The sequence below is a fragment of the Orbicella franksi genome, chromosome 3 (assembly GCF_964199315.1).
Source record: "Orbicella franksi chromosome 3, jaOrbFran1.1, whole genome shotgun sequence".
Taxonomy (NCBI): Eukaryota; Metazoa; Cnidaria; class Anthozoa; order Scleractinia; family Merulinidae; genus Orbicella; species Orbicella franksi.
In genome coordinates this window covers 3,892,501-3,910,214 of record NC_138147.1, presented here as the reverse complement: position 1 = coordinate 3,910,214, position 17,714 = coordinate 3,892,501, and the positions used below count along the sequence as shown (strand labels likewise).

General features: G+C 38.4%; 1 protein-coding gene across 1 annotated transcript in view; it reads right to left on the bottom strand.

The window, feature by feature from the left end:
• The window catches only part of LOC145480739 (uncharacterized), a 35,380-nt gene that overhangs the window by 9,211 nt on the left and 8,455 nt on the right, over positions 1-17,714 (bottom strand). The window contains exons 6-45 of the mRNA XM_081459056.1: positions 17,364-17,417; positions 17,253-17,276; positions 16,095-16,145; positions 15,730-15,783; positions 15,528-15,581; positions 13,489-13,542; positions 13,290-13,343; positions 13,098-13,151; positions 12,889-12,942; positions 12,720-12,746; positions 12,405-12,458; positions 12,009-12,065; positions 11,592-11,645; positions 11,397-11,444; positions 11,212-11,232; positions 10,986-11,039; positions 10,441-10,494; positions 10,238-10,291; positions 9,693-9,746; positions 9,477-9,530; positions 9,139-9,195; positions 8,930-8,983; positions 8,733-8,786; positions 8,523-8,576; positions 7,921-8,240; positions 5,922-6,057; positions 5,256-5,282; positions 4,808-4,861; positions 4,502-4,570; positions 4,300-4,353; positions 4,089-4,142; positions 3,551-3,604; positions 3,307-3,357; positions 2,819-2,875; positions 2,598-2,645; positions 1,677-1,730; positions 1,410-1,457; positions 1,217-1,270; positions 999-1,052; positions 105-430 (exon numbers count right to left, since the gene is read on the bottom strand). Of these exons, the coding sequence (XP_081315182.1) occupies positions 105-430; positions 999-1,052; positions 1,217-1,270; positions 1,410-1,457; positions 1,677-1,730; positions 2,598-2,645; positions 2,819-2,875; positions 3,307-3,357; positions 3,551-3,604; positions 4,089-4,142; positions 4,300-4,353; positions 4,502-4,570; positions 4,808-4,861; positions 5,256-5,282; positions 5,922-6,057; positions 7,921-8,240; positions 8,523-8,576; positions 8,733-8,786; positions 8,930-8,983; positions 9,139-9,195; positions 9,477-9,530; positions 9,693-9,746; positions 10,238-10,291; positions 10,441-10,494; positions 10,986-11,039; positions 11,212-11,232; positions 11,397-11,444; positions 11,592-11,645; positions 12,009-12,065; positions 12,405-12,458; positions 12,720-12,746; positions 12,889-12,942; positions 13,098-13,151; positions 13,290-13,343; positions 13,489-13,542; positions 15,528-15,581; positions 15,730-15,783; positions 16,095-16,145; positions 17,253-17,276; positions 17,364-17,417 (2,663 nt within the window). The remainder of the gene's footprint in view (positions 1-104; positions 431-998; positions 1,053-1,216; positions 1,271-1,409; positions 1,458-1,676; positions 1,731-2,597; positions 2,646-2,818; positions 2,876-3,306; positions 3,358-3,550; positions 3,605-4,088; positions 4,143-4,299; positions 4,354-4,501; positions 4,571-4,807; positions 4,862-5,255; positions 5,283-5,921; positions 6,058-7,920; positions 8,241-8,522; positions 8,577-8,732; positions 8,787-8,929; positions 8,984-9,138; positions 9,196-9,476; positions 9,531-9,692; positions 9,747-10,237; positions 10,292-10,440; positions 10,495-10,985; positions 11,040-11,211; positions 11,233-11,396; positions 11,445-11,591; positions 11,646-12,008; positions 12,066-12,404; positions 12,459-12,719; positions 12,747-12,888; positions 12,943-13,097; positions 13,152-13,289; positions 13,344-13,488; positions 13,543-15,527; positions 15,582-15,729; positions 15,784-16,094; positions 16,146-17,252; positions 17,277-17,363; positions 17,418-17,714) is intronic.

Below are 17,714 nucleotides of genomic sequence, written 5' to 3'. Positions count from 1 at the left end.
ACTGAGAAAATATAATTGACCCGCGGGATATTTCACGGTATACCACTCAAAAACGTTGCATAACTAATATATATTTAATAAAAATGCGTAAAAGAGATACTCACAATTTTAGACCAGTCATCACCATTCTTGGAAATGAAAACGTCATAAGATGTCACCCAGGAATCCAAGTCAAACCATACTGTACCATACCATACTTTTTTATTCACTAACTCGCGCAATCCTTGTGTGGCAATTGCACAAATTTCCATTTCAGTGGGCAGCTGAATCTCTAAATAATCCAGGGATTCATTTTTCGCACACCATGCCTTCGGGCCATTAAGTCGACCGTTCGATGCGGCATAATTATCTCCAGCGTCAGATGAAGCCGAGAAGCTGGAATCCGGCAAAGGACCTCCAAACGAGGCACCAACAGGCTCACATGGCGGAGCTAGTAAACAATTCAAAAAAATCTAAATATTGGCCAGAGAACCTTTCTATCTTAAACTTATAACCCATGCCAACCTTGATCGTTCCCGGCAATGGGAGGGGTTGGGGTACTCACATATGAAAAGATCGGGATGCACGTCCAAAAATTGGAATTAAACCCCTAAAACATACCCATCCGGTTTGGTTCGAGCTTTATTTGACTCCTAAAGGATACCAATTCTTTTATTTTTTTTTTTTTTTTCGAGTGCCCCTTAAAAGATACAAGAAGTGCCTAATACCCAGGGCATTGTCCGGAGGGGATTTTGATAAAGAAGCTTGATGCATAAGAGTTAGACCCCAAGTTGAAATAGCAGCACTAGTGATCCAAGGTAACATGCAGACACTCGAAGATAGACTCAATGCCAAGCAAGAAAGGATACAGAGGATGCGAGAGTTATATTGTTGTATTGGCAATCTAACGCAAATTAGTTTTGGTTAGACGAAAACCAATAAGAAAGCTAGAAATTCATTAACTATTATCATAGATAATGATTGCCTCTTCTCCTGCTTCATGTTATCTGGAGTCTTACCTGATGCAGCAGTTATTTTTTCTTCAGTTGGTGCTGCAGTTATTTCCTCGGGACCTAAACGAAGCAAAAATGACTAACGTGAACCTCATTGGACATTACAGAAAATATAACAGGATAATCAATGACAAACCAGAAAATCAATAACAAACAGCTCAAATTTGACAATATTACAGATACTGATTATCCATTCTCCCACTCTATGTTATCTGGAATCTTACCTGGTGGAACAGCTGTTGTTTCTTCACCTGGTGCTGCAGTGCTTTCCTCTGTGGCTACATGAAACAAAAAAAACTTAACTGAACATTCCATAACAGACAAGAAGAAAAGTAAAAAGAAAGCTAGAATGTGATGACAATAGTTTGAATTTAATGATCTTTCATCTGTTTCTCCATATTGCGTTTGTAGCCTTACCTGGTGGAACAGCTGTTGTTTCTTCACTTGGTGCAGCGGTGCTTTCCCCTGTAGAAACGAAAGAAAGCTTCAGCGAACTGTAATGGGCAATCCATTTATAAATGGCCATCACAAATAGCCGTGATATAGGTAACTCAAAACTTTCAGTTAAATGCAAACGAGCTTAATCCGGCGTATGATGATTATCTTTAATGAGAAAACGTTCGGCTGTACTCATAACTAACAAATGCTGTCTCTTTTCCTTCTCCATGTTGTTCGTAGTCTTACCTGGTGGAACAGCTGTTGTTTCTTCACTTGGTGCTGCAGTTGTTTCCTCTGTGGCTACGTGAAACAAAAAACACTGGCATGAACCTAACTGAACATTCCATGACAGATAAGAAGAAAACTATTAAGTGAGCTAGAAAATCAGTGTTTTAGTAACAGATACTTTGAATATGATAATCTTTTCTTCTCCTTCGCTGTGTTATCTGAGCTTACATGGTTTTCAAATTAGCAGCTAAAAACGTTTACTCTTAGAGCGTAAAACCAGAACGTAAAACTAGCACCAAACCAATTACTTAAAATTAGACTTTCAAACTGTGATAAAACCAAACGCGAAATTAAAGTAATCAAAACGGCTTGATTACTATGAGCACTCAACAGACCACGTTCGATATATCAATATTCTAACATGGCTCCGATGCTTTCAGTACAAACTTCTATATTTGGTGTTGTTTGTATCCAAGTCTCTTTTGGGAATAGAGAGACAAAAGAAACTTGAAAAATTTGCAATTTTGACCCAAAAGCCTCGGAGCCATGTTAGAATATTAATATATCGAATGTGACCAATTGAAAACCACTCTATGTAGCTTGGTTTTCTACGCTATGATTATATTTAAAATATCTGGTTTTCATGCGGGTCCTCTGTCCTGGTCGAATTGTAAATTTGGAGACGTTGGTTTTTGTGGAGGGAGGAAAACCGGAGAACCCGCTGAAAAACCCTCGGAGCAAGGAGAGAACCAACCACAAACTCAACCCACATATAGCACCGGACCGGAATCGAATCCAGGCCCCATTCGTGAGAGGCGAGTGCTCTCACCAATGCGCCATCCCTGCTCCCCAAATATTTATTATTGAATAATACTGAATTTAACAATATTACAAATAATGATAGTCTTTTTCTCCACTCTATGTTGCTTGGAGTCTTACCTGGTGGAGCTGCTGTTGTTTCTTCACCTGGTGCTGCAGTGCTTTCTTCTGTTGTTCATAGAACAAAAGCAATAAACTTAAACCTTACTGAACATTTTATGACAGATAAATAAGAACAAACATCGTAACACTAGAAATCAAATAACAGAAAGTCAATTCAATTTATTAACATCGCTGAGAAGAATCACCTTTTTCCTGCTTCATGTCATTTGGAGTCTTACCTGGTGGGACAGCTGTTGTTTCTTTAATTTGTGCTACACCAGTGGTTTCCTCCGTAGCTATATAGGACAAAAAGAAAACAACCTTAATCATATCCTATTAAACCATTCATTTTTACAAAAATGTCTGATAAAATGTCGCGATGAATTCTACTGAAGGTTCGTAGTTAAGTACAAAGAACCCTATACGGTTGGTGCTGCAATGCTTTCCTTTGTAGCTACTTAGAAACGAGAGATCAAGGTACCTTACCTTGATCGTCTCTTGTTAGAACAAGATAAAACTTTCGTGGATTTTATAAACATTCCATTGGCTTACGAGTGATTACAATCAGTGTCACGGTGTATTTAACTTAAAAATCAAAGCTAGCTTATGCCAGCAAACAATATCTTCGTTGATTTGTGAAAAAACGCAATTCGCCCATTAGAATAACTGGGAAGTATCGTCTCCCTCTCTTTCTCTTGCTTCATGTTATTGCTGAAGTTTTTCTTACCTGGTGGAGCTGTTGTTTCTCCAGTTACTGCGCCGACGGTTTCTTCTGTAGCTAAACGATGAAAAAGAAAACTAACGTGGATCTACTGAAAATTCCATTCGGCGGGAGTATTACAGTTAAAAGTACAGACGAGCCCATGCCTGCATGATCCTTATTTTTATTTTGCTAAAAGCAAAATATGCAACTGTTATCATCACTAAAGAGTACTGTGTCTTCTTATACTGCATGCTATTTAGTTTCGTACCCGGTGCAACAGCTGTTGTTTCTTCATTCGGCGCCGCAGTACTTTCCTCGGTCGCTACACCAAACAACCGAGATAACAAATATCAGTCAGGTTATTGATGATGGTCGCAAATTTAATGTTATTAATGATTATCAAGCATTTGTTTCCATAATTTCTCTTCCTAACAGATAATTGGAAAATATGACATCAAGCAAAGGCGCATGTCTTTTGTGGTTATACATAAAGCTACATTACGTCATAATATCAGCACAGTTAATCTATGATTATTGGAATTTTGTGCGTAATATCACTCTTACTGTAAATGGTTTGAACCCAGGAGTATCAGTGGGTCCTCTTGTGTGATCGTCCGGGTGGGGGTAGTTCTACTAAAGAAAACTGTTGTTGGTGACTGACGTTTAGACAACCTGAGCGGTAGTCACCTTCATTTGTCGAAACTCACTTCAGTCACCAACAACAGTTCTTTTCAGAACTACCCTCCCCCGGACGAATCACTGATACTGATTTTGTTTTCTCCTGCTTCATGTTATTTAAGTCTTACCTGGTGGAACAGCTGTTGTTTCTTCATTTGGTGCTGCAGAGCTTTCCTCTGTGGCTACATGCAACAAAAGAAAACAAGAACTAGCACAAACCTAAGTGACTATTCCATAACAGACAAGAAGAAAGCTAAAAATAAAGCAATAAATTTAATGACAGATAGTTTGAAATAAATAATCTTTTCCTCTCCTTCTCCATGTTGTTTCGAGCCTTACCTGTTGGGACAGCTGTTGTTTCTTCACCTGGTGCTGCAGTTGTTTCCTCTGCGGCTGCATGAAACAAAAAAATAGCGTAATCCTAATTAAGCATTTCATAACAGACAAGCAGGAAACCAATAAGAAAGCTAGAAATTCAATAACAGATAGTTTGAATTTAATAATCTTCTCCTCTTCTTCTCCATGTTATTTGCAGTATTACCTGGTGGAACAGCTGCTGTTTCTTCATCTGGTGCAGCAGTACTTTCACCTGGCGCTGCAGTACTTTCCCCTGTAGCGAAAAGGAACAAAAACAAAAATAGCGTCAAATTTATTACCAAACCATTTGCTTTGAAGTTATGGTATATATCTCTGTAGGAGCAGAGTCTTTTGTTAAAGAGCTCGCGGCGAATAAATGATCATAGTTAGTTGTTAACCTTGGTGAAAACGATACCTGGTCAGCTTTTATAATAACTTATAAGTGTCGTCTCTTGCCTTGGGACCCGGCCTACGTTATTCGCTCCTTTACCTGGTGGAACAGCTGTTGTTTCTTCATTTGGTATTGCAGTTGTTTCCCCTGTGGCTGTATGAAACAGAAGAAAACTAGCATAAACCTAACTGAGCATTCCATAACAGACAAGAAGAAAACTAAAAGAAAGCAAGAAATTTAAATAGGTGACGAGTGATAAAAACATTCAAACATACGTTTATCATGATTGTCTTGATGTGACTCAGCGCTCAGTAACCAATCAACCCGATGGTGAAAAATATTTAAGGTACTCCAACCCCTATTAAGCGTCCACCTCCCATTTCCTGGCCGAGGGTGGCCGTTTAATCGGGGCTCGACTGTACTTAGACACATACTGTATAATGTCGCGATATAGATCACATGCGAGCCCAAGCCGGGCAATCGTTCCAATCGTGAGAAACGGTCCTCAATTATTATTACTAATATTGTTTTGTTTTTTTCATCATACCTTTTGGAAATGGTGCTTGGGTTCTTTCTGTAAACAAATAAGCACACATTATTAGTATCATTCTGGTGAGAACCAAAGGTGAGCCACCGTATTTATTTTACTCTAAAACGTTGCTTATAATAATTTCTTCTTGTTTTTCTGTCTTAGCGAACTATTATCTTGAAGCAAGAGATTACCTTGATAATCTCTTGCTTGAAGTCACCATCTTCCGGATACGAAAGGAAAGCAAAGTGCACAATGCATGCAAAAATGATTTCAAAAGTTTTTGACACTGTATCTTCAGTTTTCTAATGAAGTGGGGAAGGAAGTGCACACAAAAGACCTGCACAATATGTTGGAACGATAGCATCTACAATAATGCAAAACATTCTGCTAATGTACCACAAGAAAACGTGAACGGTAATTAAGACTAAGTAATGCGGGCAACATCGTCTTTCCTCTTTTTATAGTTTGAAAAACCTCGTTGTGTGTATTACCAACCATGTTGCAATTTGCACAAAGTTAAACTCATGTCTACTTAGCGCTACCGTCATGTTTCCGCTGCTTGCAACACGGATGGTCATGCGCGCAACAACACTATGAGTTCCCACTTGCAATGCAACATTGTTGCACGACAAGTTGAAAGAAAATATTGCCAGTATTACGCGGCCTTTGTACAATATGTACCTTTTCCATACAACTCAGCTCTCAAACATATCCATCCTGCATACTGCGTTGGATAAATACGAACGTATCTGGCTTCTACAGGGACCGGTAATTCTTGTTTGGACGTTGATTTGGAGTCGTCGTTCCCCTTAAACATCTGTAAAAAATTTCGACAAATATAATCACAATCAAAAACCAAATACAATTCGATCCTTTAAAATGCTAAAGCTAGGAAATAGACAATGATGATCAACCAATCAGATTATGGATTGCTGGAAGCTTGCGCAAATCTGACCGTGCAGTCTAGATCATTTTCGGAGTGCCTGGGATGACCGTCGGCAGACGTGAAGAACTTTTGTGTTCTTCGCGCTAACTTTGAAATCATTGCAGTTGTCACACACTAGTTACAAGTTAAAGCACTCTGCTACATTCGTGTTTCATAATTTATAAAACCAGCTAAGTCTATATTTTCGGCAGCGATCTGTGCAGCCTTTCCTGCCCCGTACATAGTTCTAACGTTCCAAGTACCGAGCATAAGTTGTTGTCCTGGGGGTAAGGAGTGGAGTCGACCTCGTAACGTGCTTTCGGCTTTTACCACGGTGCGTCATACGAGTCTCCGAGGAGACGTTCTCTTGACCCAAGACTGATTTTGTGCCTGCTTCCTATGGTTTCTGTAATCTCGTCTATTCACTTGGTGGGTGATTGGCCCTCCAAGCTGCACTAGAGCCCCGTTAGCCAGGCAGGATAGCCATCGGCAACCGTTAAGAACCTTTCATGTGTTCTCCGTACTAACTTCGAAATCTTTGCAATTGTCACACGCTAGTTATAACTTCAAAGCACTCTGCTACATTCGTCTTTCATAATTTATAAAACCAGCATATATTTTAGGCTAAGAGCACTTGGGTGAATTTATTTCAGTTTTTAATACTGATGTAAATTAACGCAGTAAACTAACGCAATAATAAAGATGTTAAAGTTTCAAGTGTCCAAATAGAAAGTTACTTTTCATTTACTTTTGCATGGTTATGGAATATCGAATTGACTTAACCGACAATGGGCACTGTGTAATATATCAAACACGAAAGACCATGTCTGGCTGCATTTCCTAACACCGAGAAGAGAGTTGAAAATACGACGCGCAGCGGGGTATTTTTGATGAACTTCGAGGTGTTTGGAGATGTGAACAAACACTGCAAACACTCATGAGTGTGTGATTTATCTTCTCAATCGAAACTAAGGAGAAAACGGAGAAATAGAATCGTTAAAATCTGTGCTAATCATTGAGATAATATATCTAAACGCCGTCGAAATCATGATTTCCTTTGTTTAAACTTGATGAATTATTAATTTTCGATGGCTATATCTTTACGAAGAACGTGGACGTATTGGCATGGATTCTCTGCGACTTACGTCGATTCAGTTTATTAGTTACGTAATGTCAATCACTGTTAACGTTTCTTCCGAGTTTTAAGTAGAATTCTACCCGTATACCAATGCAAATGCTGATAACTGATTGGCTGAGCCATCGTGCACTGTCACGCATACATGTAAGCTCGCAGAAGCTGGAAGTCGTCAACACAAAGGTAAAGTTTTTTCGTTTCTCCGATCTTAAAAACTCTTTTTCCTTGGCCATCGTAGCTTTAGAAGAAACAAAACACAAACCGCGGTGTTTAACATGCGTTTTGGTTCCATGTTTATCACCGCGGTTTGTGTTTTGTTTTTTCTCCGATCTTTAAGGAAGATTTAAAAAAAAATACTAGATAATTTAATTTCCAAAAACACGAAGGAAAGGAACGGTACGAAAACAATAATAGTATTAGCTCTCGATATCTAAATAGAAGTTTAGCCTTTAGCGCGCGCTTTCTTTCAGGGTGTTATCTAATTAGGCCAGTCATATTATTTATCCAAGTAATCATCATCGACAATGACAACACAGTAACATCGCTTTTATATAATCACACCAGCAACAACAACAACAACGAAATAGAAAAATGTAAAGTACTTTAAAATCAAACAATACCTTCAAATTTCCATCTTCTTCTACCACTTGCCAATTAAAGCCATCCTCGGAGTACTCCAAGAAGTATTCTTCAACATGTTCATTTCCTCTTTCGTAACCTGTCCCTTGAATGGCAACAGCACAAATCACTTCCGCTTCCGGTACATGGATTTGTAGGAATTCTTGCCCGGCAGCATCTCCCAGGGAACACCAGGACAGCGGACCATTCAACCGGCCAGCAGAGGGTACAAATTCGCCGTAACTTGTAGGGGCTGTGAAACTAGAGCTCGGCAGTTTTCCTCCTTCTGCAGCCCCGAGGGGATTGTCCTCGCATGGGATTTCTTAAATGGGAGCAATGTTGACAATAGTGTGTTAATGGACGATTCAATCGATTGAAGTATTTCAGGTTAATTGATTCTTCACAGAATTATATACGCGCAGATAGGTAGAGTTCAATTCTTTAACCCTTATCAACCTTTATTCACGGGTGCAGTACAACGAACACAACTGACGCAGTTTATTGTGACAATAATCAATTTTCATTGTCTTTTGTCACCCATGTCATCAAGTATTAGGTGTGCCCTCAGCTCCTGAGTGTGGTAACGTGTTAAAGAGAGTCTTACCTGGTGGAGCAGCTGTTGTTTCTTCACTTGGTGCTGCAGTGTTTTCCTGCGTAGCTAAATGAAACAACAAAAACTAGAATTACTGTAACCTAACTGAAGATTTCATAGCAAACAAGAAATAAAGTAAAAGAGAAAGCAAGAAATTTAATGACAGATAGTTTGAATTTAATAATTTTTTCTTCTCCTTCTCCGTGTTGTTTGTAGTCTTACCTGGTGGAACAGCTGTTATTTCTTCACCTGGTGCTGCAGTGCTTTGCTCTGTGGCTACATGACAAGAAAAAGACTGGAATAAACGTAACTGAGCATCTATAGCAGACATGAACGAAAGCTAATAAGAAATTTAATTACAGAAAACTCACGGTTTGCAATTAGTAACTTTTTCTTCTCCATGTTGTTTGTAGTCTTACCTGATGAAACAGCTGTTGTTTCTTCACCTGATGCTGCAGTTGTTTCCTCTGTGGCTGCATGAAACAAAAAAGACAAGTATAAACCTAACTGAACATTCCATAAAAAGATCAAGATAACTAATGAGAAGCTGAAATTTCAATAACAGAAAAATATGATTTTAAATATACAATATTTTTCTTCTCCTTCTTCATGTTATTAAGACTCTTACCTGGTGGGACAGCTGTTGTTTCTTTAATTTGTGCTGCACCAATGGTTTCCTCAGTAGCTACATGATTGAAAAGAACGTAATTTACGTAATTTGTCTTCCATACAGATATTGGGAAAGTACGGTATCAAAAAAAGGCTGAAAGTTTGTGGTTATGCTGTAAAAATTGATAGAAATATCGATAAAAGGAGGCCTTAAGTAATAAAGATGAACTGAATCACGTTACTATTATTAAATTATTAATTTGTGTGTATATTTTTCCTGCGTTAATTTTTTTTACGCTGTCTTAAAAGCAATTCGGCAGCTGTTACAATAACTTAACAGTGTTGTCTGTTCTATACCTGGTGGAACAGCCGTTGTCTCTCCAGCAGCTGCCACAGTGCTTTCTTGTGTACCTACATGAAATGAAAAAGAAAATTAGCATAATCTTTGTTAAACATCCTATAACGAACAAAGGAAACTAACAAGAAAGCTACAAATTTAATACCAGACAGTTTAAATTTAATAATTTCTCTTCTTCTTCTTCCCAATGACTTCCGTGCTATCTGTAGTCTTACCTGGTGGAACAGCTGTTGTTTCTTCACTTAGTGCTGCAGTGCTTTCCTCTGTAGCTATGTGGAACAAAAAAGATTTAAAGAATAAACCTAACTGAACATTCCATAACGGACATGAAAAATGTACTTCATTTAGGTGTTTAATTAGGTTGCTTTGTATTAGTTCCCATTAGGATAATCAGGCTTTTATATACCACTCCTTGTCAATATCACACCACTTGACGCCGACCAGTTTTTCTCGAGGCTGTTTTTTTTTTCCTTATTGTTTATATCGTGACATTTTCTTATATTCTCTGGCTTGTAACCTGTATTCAGCGTGTCTCAGATTCTTGTAAATAAACTCGATCATTGCTGGCGTCTCCCTCCACTATATTTGTTGTGTTACTTGTCTCCTCTACTTATAATAGGAATGTTTTCTATTCGGCTGAGCGAAGCGAAATGGAATAGAAAAAGACTGAATAAGAAAGCTTGAAACTCAATAGCAGAAAGCAGATTGTTTGAAATTATTAGTCTTTTCTTCTCCTTCTCCATACTATTTGGAGTCTTACCTGAAGGAACAGCTGTTGTTTTTTCACCTGGTGCTGCAGTGCTTTCCTCTGTGGCTGCATGAAACAAATAAGACTAGCATAAACCTAACTGAACATCCATAACGGAAAAGAAGAAAACTAAAAACAAAGCAAGAAATTTAATGACAGATAGTCTCAATTAAATAATCTTTTCTTCTCCTGCTCCATGTTGTTTGTAGTCTTACCTGGTGGAACAGCTGTTGTTTCTTCACCTGACGCCGCAGTGCTTTCCTCTGTCGCTGCATAAAACAAGCAGGAAAACAAATAACAGTTTTATTGAACATTTCATTTGGGAGCAAACACTGGTCTTAGATGGTCACAAATTTAGTCCAATTAAGCGTTTCTTTGCATAATTTCTCATCCAAACAGATAAGTGGAAAATATGACATCAAACAAAGGCGCACTTTTTTGCGGTTATACTTAAAAATGGATAGAAATATCGTTGATAGAAGGTCTTAAAATTCAAATGGATGTCATCAAAGTTAAACCATATTACGTCATAATATATCAGATCAGTATCTGTGATAATTGGAATTTGTGCGTACTCGTGCATATATCCTGACATAAAACGTCACCAAATAGCATCTGAGAATATTGAAATTTGTTGTACATCATACCGTGCATATTTTATTTTCAAATGTCTTATAAAGCTTCTTTAGGAACAATTCAGCTCTTATAATAATTTAAGAATGTTGTCTTTTCTCTCGCCCCCCGATGTTTGCAGTCTTACCTGGTGGAACGGCTGTTGTTTCTTCACCTGGTGCTGCAGTGCTTTCCTGCGTAGCTACATGAAACGAAAAACACAAGCATTAACCTGACTGAACGTTCATAAGACTGAAACATGAAGAAAGCAGGAAATTTAACGTGTTACAGATATTTTAAATTTAATAATCTTTTCTGCTCTTTCTCCATGTTGCTTGTAGTCTTGCCTGGTGGAACAGCTGTTGTTTCTTCACCTGGTGCTGCAGTGCTTTCCTCTGTAGACAGAAATGAAAAATTCTAGCGTAAACCTTGTTGAACTTTCCATAACACACAAGAAGAAAACTAATAAGAAATTAAAGCTAGAACTCAAGAACAGCAAACAGATAGTTTTTATTACATAATCTTTTCTGCTCTTTCTCCAGGTCGTTTGTAGTCTTACCTGGTGGAACAGCTGTTGTTTCTTCACCTGGTGCTGCAGTGCTTTCCTCTGTGGTGTATGAAACGAAAAAGACTAACATAAACCTAAAGGGCATTAAACAAACTAACAGGAAAGCTACAAATTGAACAATAGAAAACAGACAGTACCAATTTAGTTATCTTTTCTTCTACTTCTTCATGTTATTTGCAATCTTACCTGGTGGAACAGCTGTTGTCTCTTCACCTGGTGCAGCGGTACTTTCCTCTGTCGCTGCATGAAACAACCGGGAAGACATATAACAATTTTATTGAACATTTATAACACAGCGCGCGCGCTGGTCCTAACAAACTCCAGTTGAGCCAACATGGTAAATTTCTCTTTTCACAATGACTGCCGAAATTCTCCCCGATCATTGGCTAATTTTCATTGTCAATAAGCGGACAGACAGATAAATTTATAAGTTTTTAATTTATAAAAACTGGACAGAATTATCGACAATAGAAGATCTAAAATTCAAATGGATGTCGTCAAAGTTAAACCACATTACGTCATAATATCAGCAGAGTATCTGTGATTATTGGAATTTGTTCGTAAACGTGTATACATCCTGCTTCATGTCATTAGGAATTTTACCTGGTGGAACAGCTGTTGTTTCTTTAATTTGTGCCGCACCAGTGGTTTCCTCAGTACCTATATGATAGAAACGCACGGAATTTGCATAATTGGTCTTTCAAAAGATTTTCGGAAACTATGGCATCAAACAAAGACTGAACGTTTTATGGCTATACATTAAATATTGATGAAATATCGATGAAAGACGGTCTTGAGTTTTAAAGATCAAATAGATCACGTCATAGTTGAGCCACTTTACGTCATCAAGTCGCCATATAGCATCTGTGATTACTGAAATTTGTGTGTATATTATTCCTGTGCTAATTTTTTACAGCTGTCTTAAAAGCCATTTGGTGGCTGATATAATAACTGAAGAGATTTGTCTCTTCTCCTGCTTCATGTTGTTTGGAATCTTACCTGGTGGAACGGCTGTTGTTTTTTCACCTGGTGCGGCTGTGGTTTCTCCCGTAGCTATGGAAATATCAATAAAAAGTGGTCTTAAGTTACAACGATCAAAAAGATCACGTCATAGTTAAGCCACATGACGTCATATTATCATCGTATAGCATCTGCGATTATCGGAATTTTAGTGTACATCATAGTGTCATAGTGTAAATTATATTTTCAAATGTCTTATAAAGTTTGTTTGGGAACAATTTAGCTGTTATAATAGTTGAAGAGCGTTGTGTTTTCTCTTGCTCCAGGTGGAACAGCTGTTCAGTGTTTCTTCACCTGGTGCTGCAGTTATTTCCTCTGTGGCTGCATGAAACGAAAAACGACTGGCGTCAAATAACCTAATTGAACATTCCATAACCGAGATGAAGTACACTGAAAAAACCCAAGAAATCTCAATAAAAAAAATATATTTTCATCTCCCTCTCCATGTTGTTTGTAGTCTTACCTGGTGGAACAGCTGTTGTTTCTTCACCTGATGCTGCGGTGCTTCCCTCCGAGGCTGCATGGAACAAAGTAAAATTAATGTAAGTTTTGTTGATCATTTCAGAACAGACAAGACGAAAACTAATACAAAAGCTAGAAATTCAACAACTGATAGTTTCACTTTAATAATCTTTTTTTTTTTCTCCTGCTCCATGTTATTTGGTGTCTTACCTGATGGAGCAACTGTTGTTTTTTCACCTGGTGCAGCAGTGCTTTCCTCCGTGGCTGCATGGAATAAAGTACAACTAATGTAAATCTTGTTGACTATTTCAGAAATTAATACAAAAGCTAGAAATTCAACAACTGATAGTTTGAATTTAATAATTTTTTTCTTCTCCTGCTCCATGTTGTTTGTAGTCTTACCTGGAGGAACAGCTGTTGTTTCTTCACTTGGTGCTGCCGTGGTTTCCTCCGTGGCTGCATGGAATGAAAAAAATTAATGTAAATCTTGTTGACCATTTCAGAACGGACATGAAGAAAACTAAAGCTAGAAATTCTACAACTGATAGTTTAAGTTTAATAATCTCTTTTTCTCCTACTTCATGTCGTTTGTAGGTCTTACCTGATGGAACAGCTGTTGTTTCTTCACCTGGTGCTGCAGTGCTTTCTTGGGTAGCTACATGAAACGAAAGAATTCTAGCATAAACCTACAATCCCAGACAAAAGACTTGGGACACGAAGCAAGTTCTCCCCTCCCCCCACTTTCAATGTTGATAATCAGGTGATTTTTCCCTTTTTTGTTGGAGAAAACGCGATATTTTCCAACATTGATTAGGGGGGAAGGGGGATACGTGATACAGCTCAAGTGTCCCAACTACTTTTGGCCGGGATTGTCTGAAAGAGATATGTGAGGAATTTTCCAATAAAGGTAACGCCAGCGATCGTCATGGCGTCACGATATTTTAGAATTTAATTTCGGCTTAATGACGTACACTTTGTTTCTGGAAATTGGACAGAACTTTTTTACGTTAATCTAGATTAAGGTTCGGTGCAGATATTCGTGGAATATAACCCGTAACCGCCTGTAGCAGAACGAAATTTGGGACTTGCTTCAAGCAAAATAGCATTTAAGGGAAGGTTAGAGCTCGTGTCTATTACTTAAGACATTTTCCAGGATTATCAATTCGCAAAGTAGCAGATCTTTGTGTTGTTTAACGGAATAGTGTTAAATAAATTGGCTTAAACCCAATGAAATGCTTATCGGTGTAGAGTAATCATATATATCACCATTACACGCGACACGACAGCTTCCGGGTTCCATGTGTTTTATGAACGCGCACGAATAACCACAACGGTTAACCACAACGGTTAACCATTTGAAAGTCAGCGTTTTGCAACCTAGCCTTCCCTGTTCTTCCCAATTGGCAGAAGGTTCAAAAATTTCTCACTTCACATTATTTGAAATGCAGGATGGAAGCAATTTGGTGGCAAAATAGTCGAGTTTGACACTTGAAATACGGTTAACCGTTTGCCGCAGACAATAAGTTAACTACGTAACTACCCTTTTTATTTCAATTGAACGATTAACCATATAAACCTTCTCGGAAAGCTCTCTGTTGCTAGTTCTTGATCCCAGACAATGTTAAATGGTTTTTCGTAATTCCTATAAAGCGGAAAAAGGTATAATTCGAATGACACGTAGCAGTTTGGAACCAAAAAGTGTTACCAGAATGGTTAACCGTAAGGGTTAATCGCGGCGGTTAACCCGGTGGCACTTCTGAAGCCGAAAACACACCTCGCTTTATACGCTTTCCGGTATTAGAGGGGAAAACGAAGAAAGACATGCATAATTTAACCGCGTTTAGGTAGCAGCAACGCTTTATTGCTGTCCACAGATTAACTCCGCGAAACGGCGAGGACACGGGCGAAAATATCCACTTGCCCGGCACCTACTGTTTCAACCGAATTTGCATCATTTCTGTTTCGCGCCAATCAACCACCCCTCTAAAAGACGTAGACAAGGTCGTATTTTTCAGTGCAGGAAATAGAAACATCCTTTTTAAACACAACATCTTGTGCAAAGTTGCATTTCACGGGCAAGCAAGTGGGCCGTTTGCCCCTCAAGAGGCAACAGAAGGTCATGCCACGGACTTACCAATCACCTACCGTAGAAGGTCATTTAGAAAGATGACTTTACGTTTCTTAGTGCCCGACCAGGTAAAATTTGTCATTGTATGTTGTTTCTTTTTAGTAGCGCTCGTTAGCTGTACCCGCGAGACGTTACAACTCCCCTCTTCTCCAAGCTTTGTTAGAGCGAGTGGTGTGACATTCTTTAAATTCTTCTTTCAGACAATCCCAGACAAAAGACTTGGGACACGAAGCAAGTTCTCCCCTCCCCCCACTTTCAATGTCGATAATCAGGTGATTTTTCCCTTTTTTGTTGGAGAAAACGCGATATTTTCCAACATTGATTAGGGGGGAAGGGGGATACGTGATACAGCTCAAGTGTCCCAACTACTTTTGGCCGGGATTGTAGTTTAACATTCCACAACAGACATGAAAGAAAACTAAACAGAAAGCAAGAAATTCAATAATAGATAGTTGGAATTCAATAATCCTGTCTGCTGTTTCTCCATGTTATTTACTTATTTATTTACCTACCTGGTGGAACAGCTGTTGTTTCTTCACCTGGTGCTGCAGTGCTTCCCTCTGTAGCTACATAAAACGAAAAAGACAACCATTAACGGAATCGAACATACCATAACTGACATGAGGAAAACTAAAAAGAAGACAGGAAATTTACCATTTGGCACAGTTTCAATTTAATAATTTTTTTCCTTCTCCATGTTATCTGTAGTCTTACCTGGTGGAACAGCTGTTGTTTCTTCACCTGGTGCTGCAGTGCTTTCCTGTGTGGCTGCACGAAACAAAAAAGATTTGCATAAACCTAACTGAACATTCATATAACAGACAAAAAAAGCTTAAAACAGATAGTTTAAATTTAGTAATCGGCTTTTCTTCTCCTGCTCTATTGTACAGTCAGACCTCTCCACAACGGCCACCTTAGGGACAGACGAAAGTCGCCGTCGTAGAGAGATGGCTGTTGCATGGGTTTGAATCCCGTTAAAGCCTGAAGAGTTGTTTTATTTTCGCAATTGCCCAAGCGCGATCACAACTGCAATTTTAGTTACGCCAAATTAATAATAATGATATTAGCATAAGACCCACCCGCTGTAGTTGTCTCCTCTACCAATCCAATACTAATGGTACCGGTAGAAGCTGAAAAGGTGAGATTGCCCATGGTTAATAACATCATAACAACTACAGAAATGAAAGTAACTTTTGGAAGAAAAATAGACTAAGAATACTCTAAACGTCTTTTTACCTTTGTCTATATAGAGACAAATTGTGAATTTAGAGGATATAATAGTATTTTATGCCCTATTATAGTGTATATGGAAAAACTTAGTAACTTAGCCACAAGTTTAATTTTACTGAGTTGTAAAATTAATGACTGCACACTTTCGTGGTAAAAGATCTCCACGCCTGGGTTAGTAATACTAACGTGTTCATATTAGAGTCGAGTATACAACGACTTTCCTGTACTCCGATTGGCTGTATTTTCTATGGCATGGTACAAAAATGCGTATTCTTTGCCAGAGACGGACTTCACTTGTATTCTTCAAAATCTACGGGTATATTACGCATGCACTCACAACGTGACCAGCTCACAGTTGGCTTGATAGCTCAGTTGATAGTGCACCGGTATCACAGAGGTCATAGGTTCGAATCACGCTCAGGCCTGAATGTTTTTTTGGTTGTTTCAGGCTTTAATTTTACAACTGCTTCAGTTGCATGACTGCGATGATCAATCATGTATTCAAAAGACGGACTGTCACCAATGTACTTTTGAGTCTAACGGAACATTCTTTTTTTTTTTCACCGAATGCTGAATTCTTCACTCAAAATCAAGAAAAGTAAAAATATAAGTTGCAATCAAGACTCACAGCTCGCAGAATGGCTGTCAAGTCTCTTTCAAAACAGTCACCAGAGACTAAACCTCCACAATTTTACCAAGTCAGTCTCAGTCAGTGGTTACGATAGTGATTGTAATCAATGTTGTGATTGGTGGATTTAGTGGAGAGGACTTAAAATGATTGGCTCATGTAACTGTCCGATTACAGGTGTCCGATTACAGCCAACTGTCCGATTACACTGTCCGATTACAACTTTGCAGATTAATTATAGCAAAATACAGCAGTTTCTGCACCAATCACATTTGAGGAAATTGTAACTGTTATGATTAAAGATGAAATTGTTTGAACAATCATTCACTATAGGGAACGAGTGCAGTAAAAAAAAACAAAACTTGTGCTAGAGACTTACCAGCTTCTGTAGTTACTTTTGATCCTAAAACATAAAAAGACACAAAATAGCATAACGATGATGTAAGAAAATGAAATCAAGTAAAGGAGAACAGTTACAAAAAATACCTACCAACTGTGGTCGGCTCCCCTGACAATTCAATTTGAATGCCACCGGTGGTAGAGGCTGAAAATGAACATATTACAAAGGTATATTAAATGGCTTAGAACATCATTCTATGAAACATAATCTACAATTAAACGCATAACTGTTGATCGGACACCTCTGGAGGTGTTTGTGGTTATCACAATTTTAGATAAACTTTTGTGAAAATGAAACGGAGCTGTGTTCACGATTCTATAAACACCAATACCAGGTGAGCTTTCGGGCGAAAACATCATATCTTCACAAGTGAAAAGAGCACCGTTGTTATGGTTTCTAGGAAAACTCGCCTTTCCAAACGAATTGAAAGTGAAATGGTTT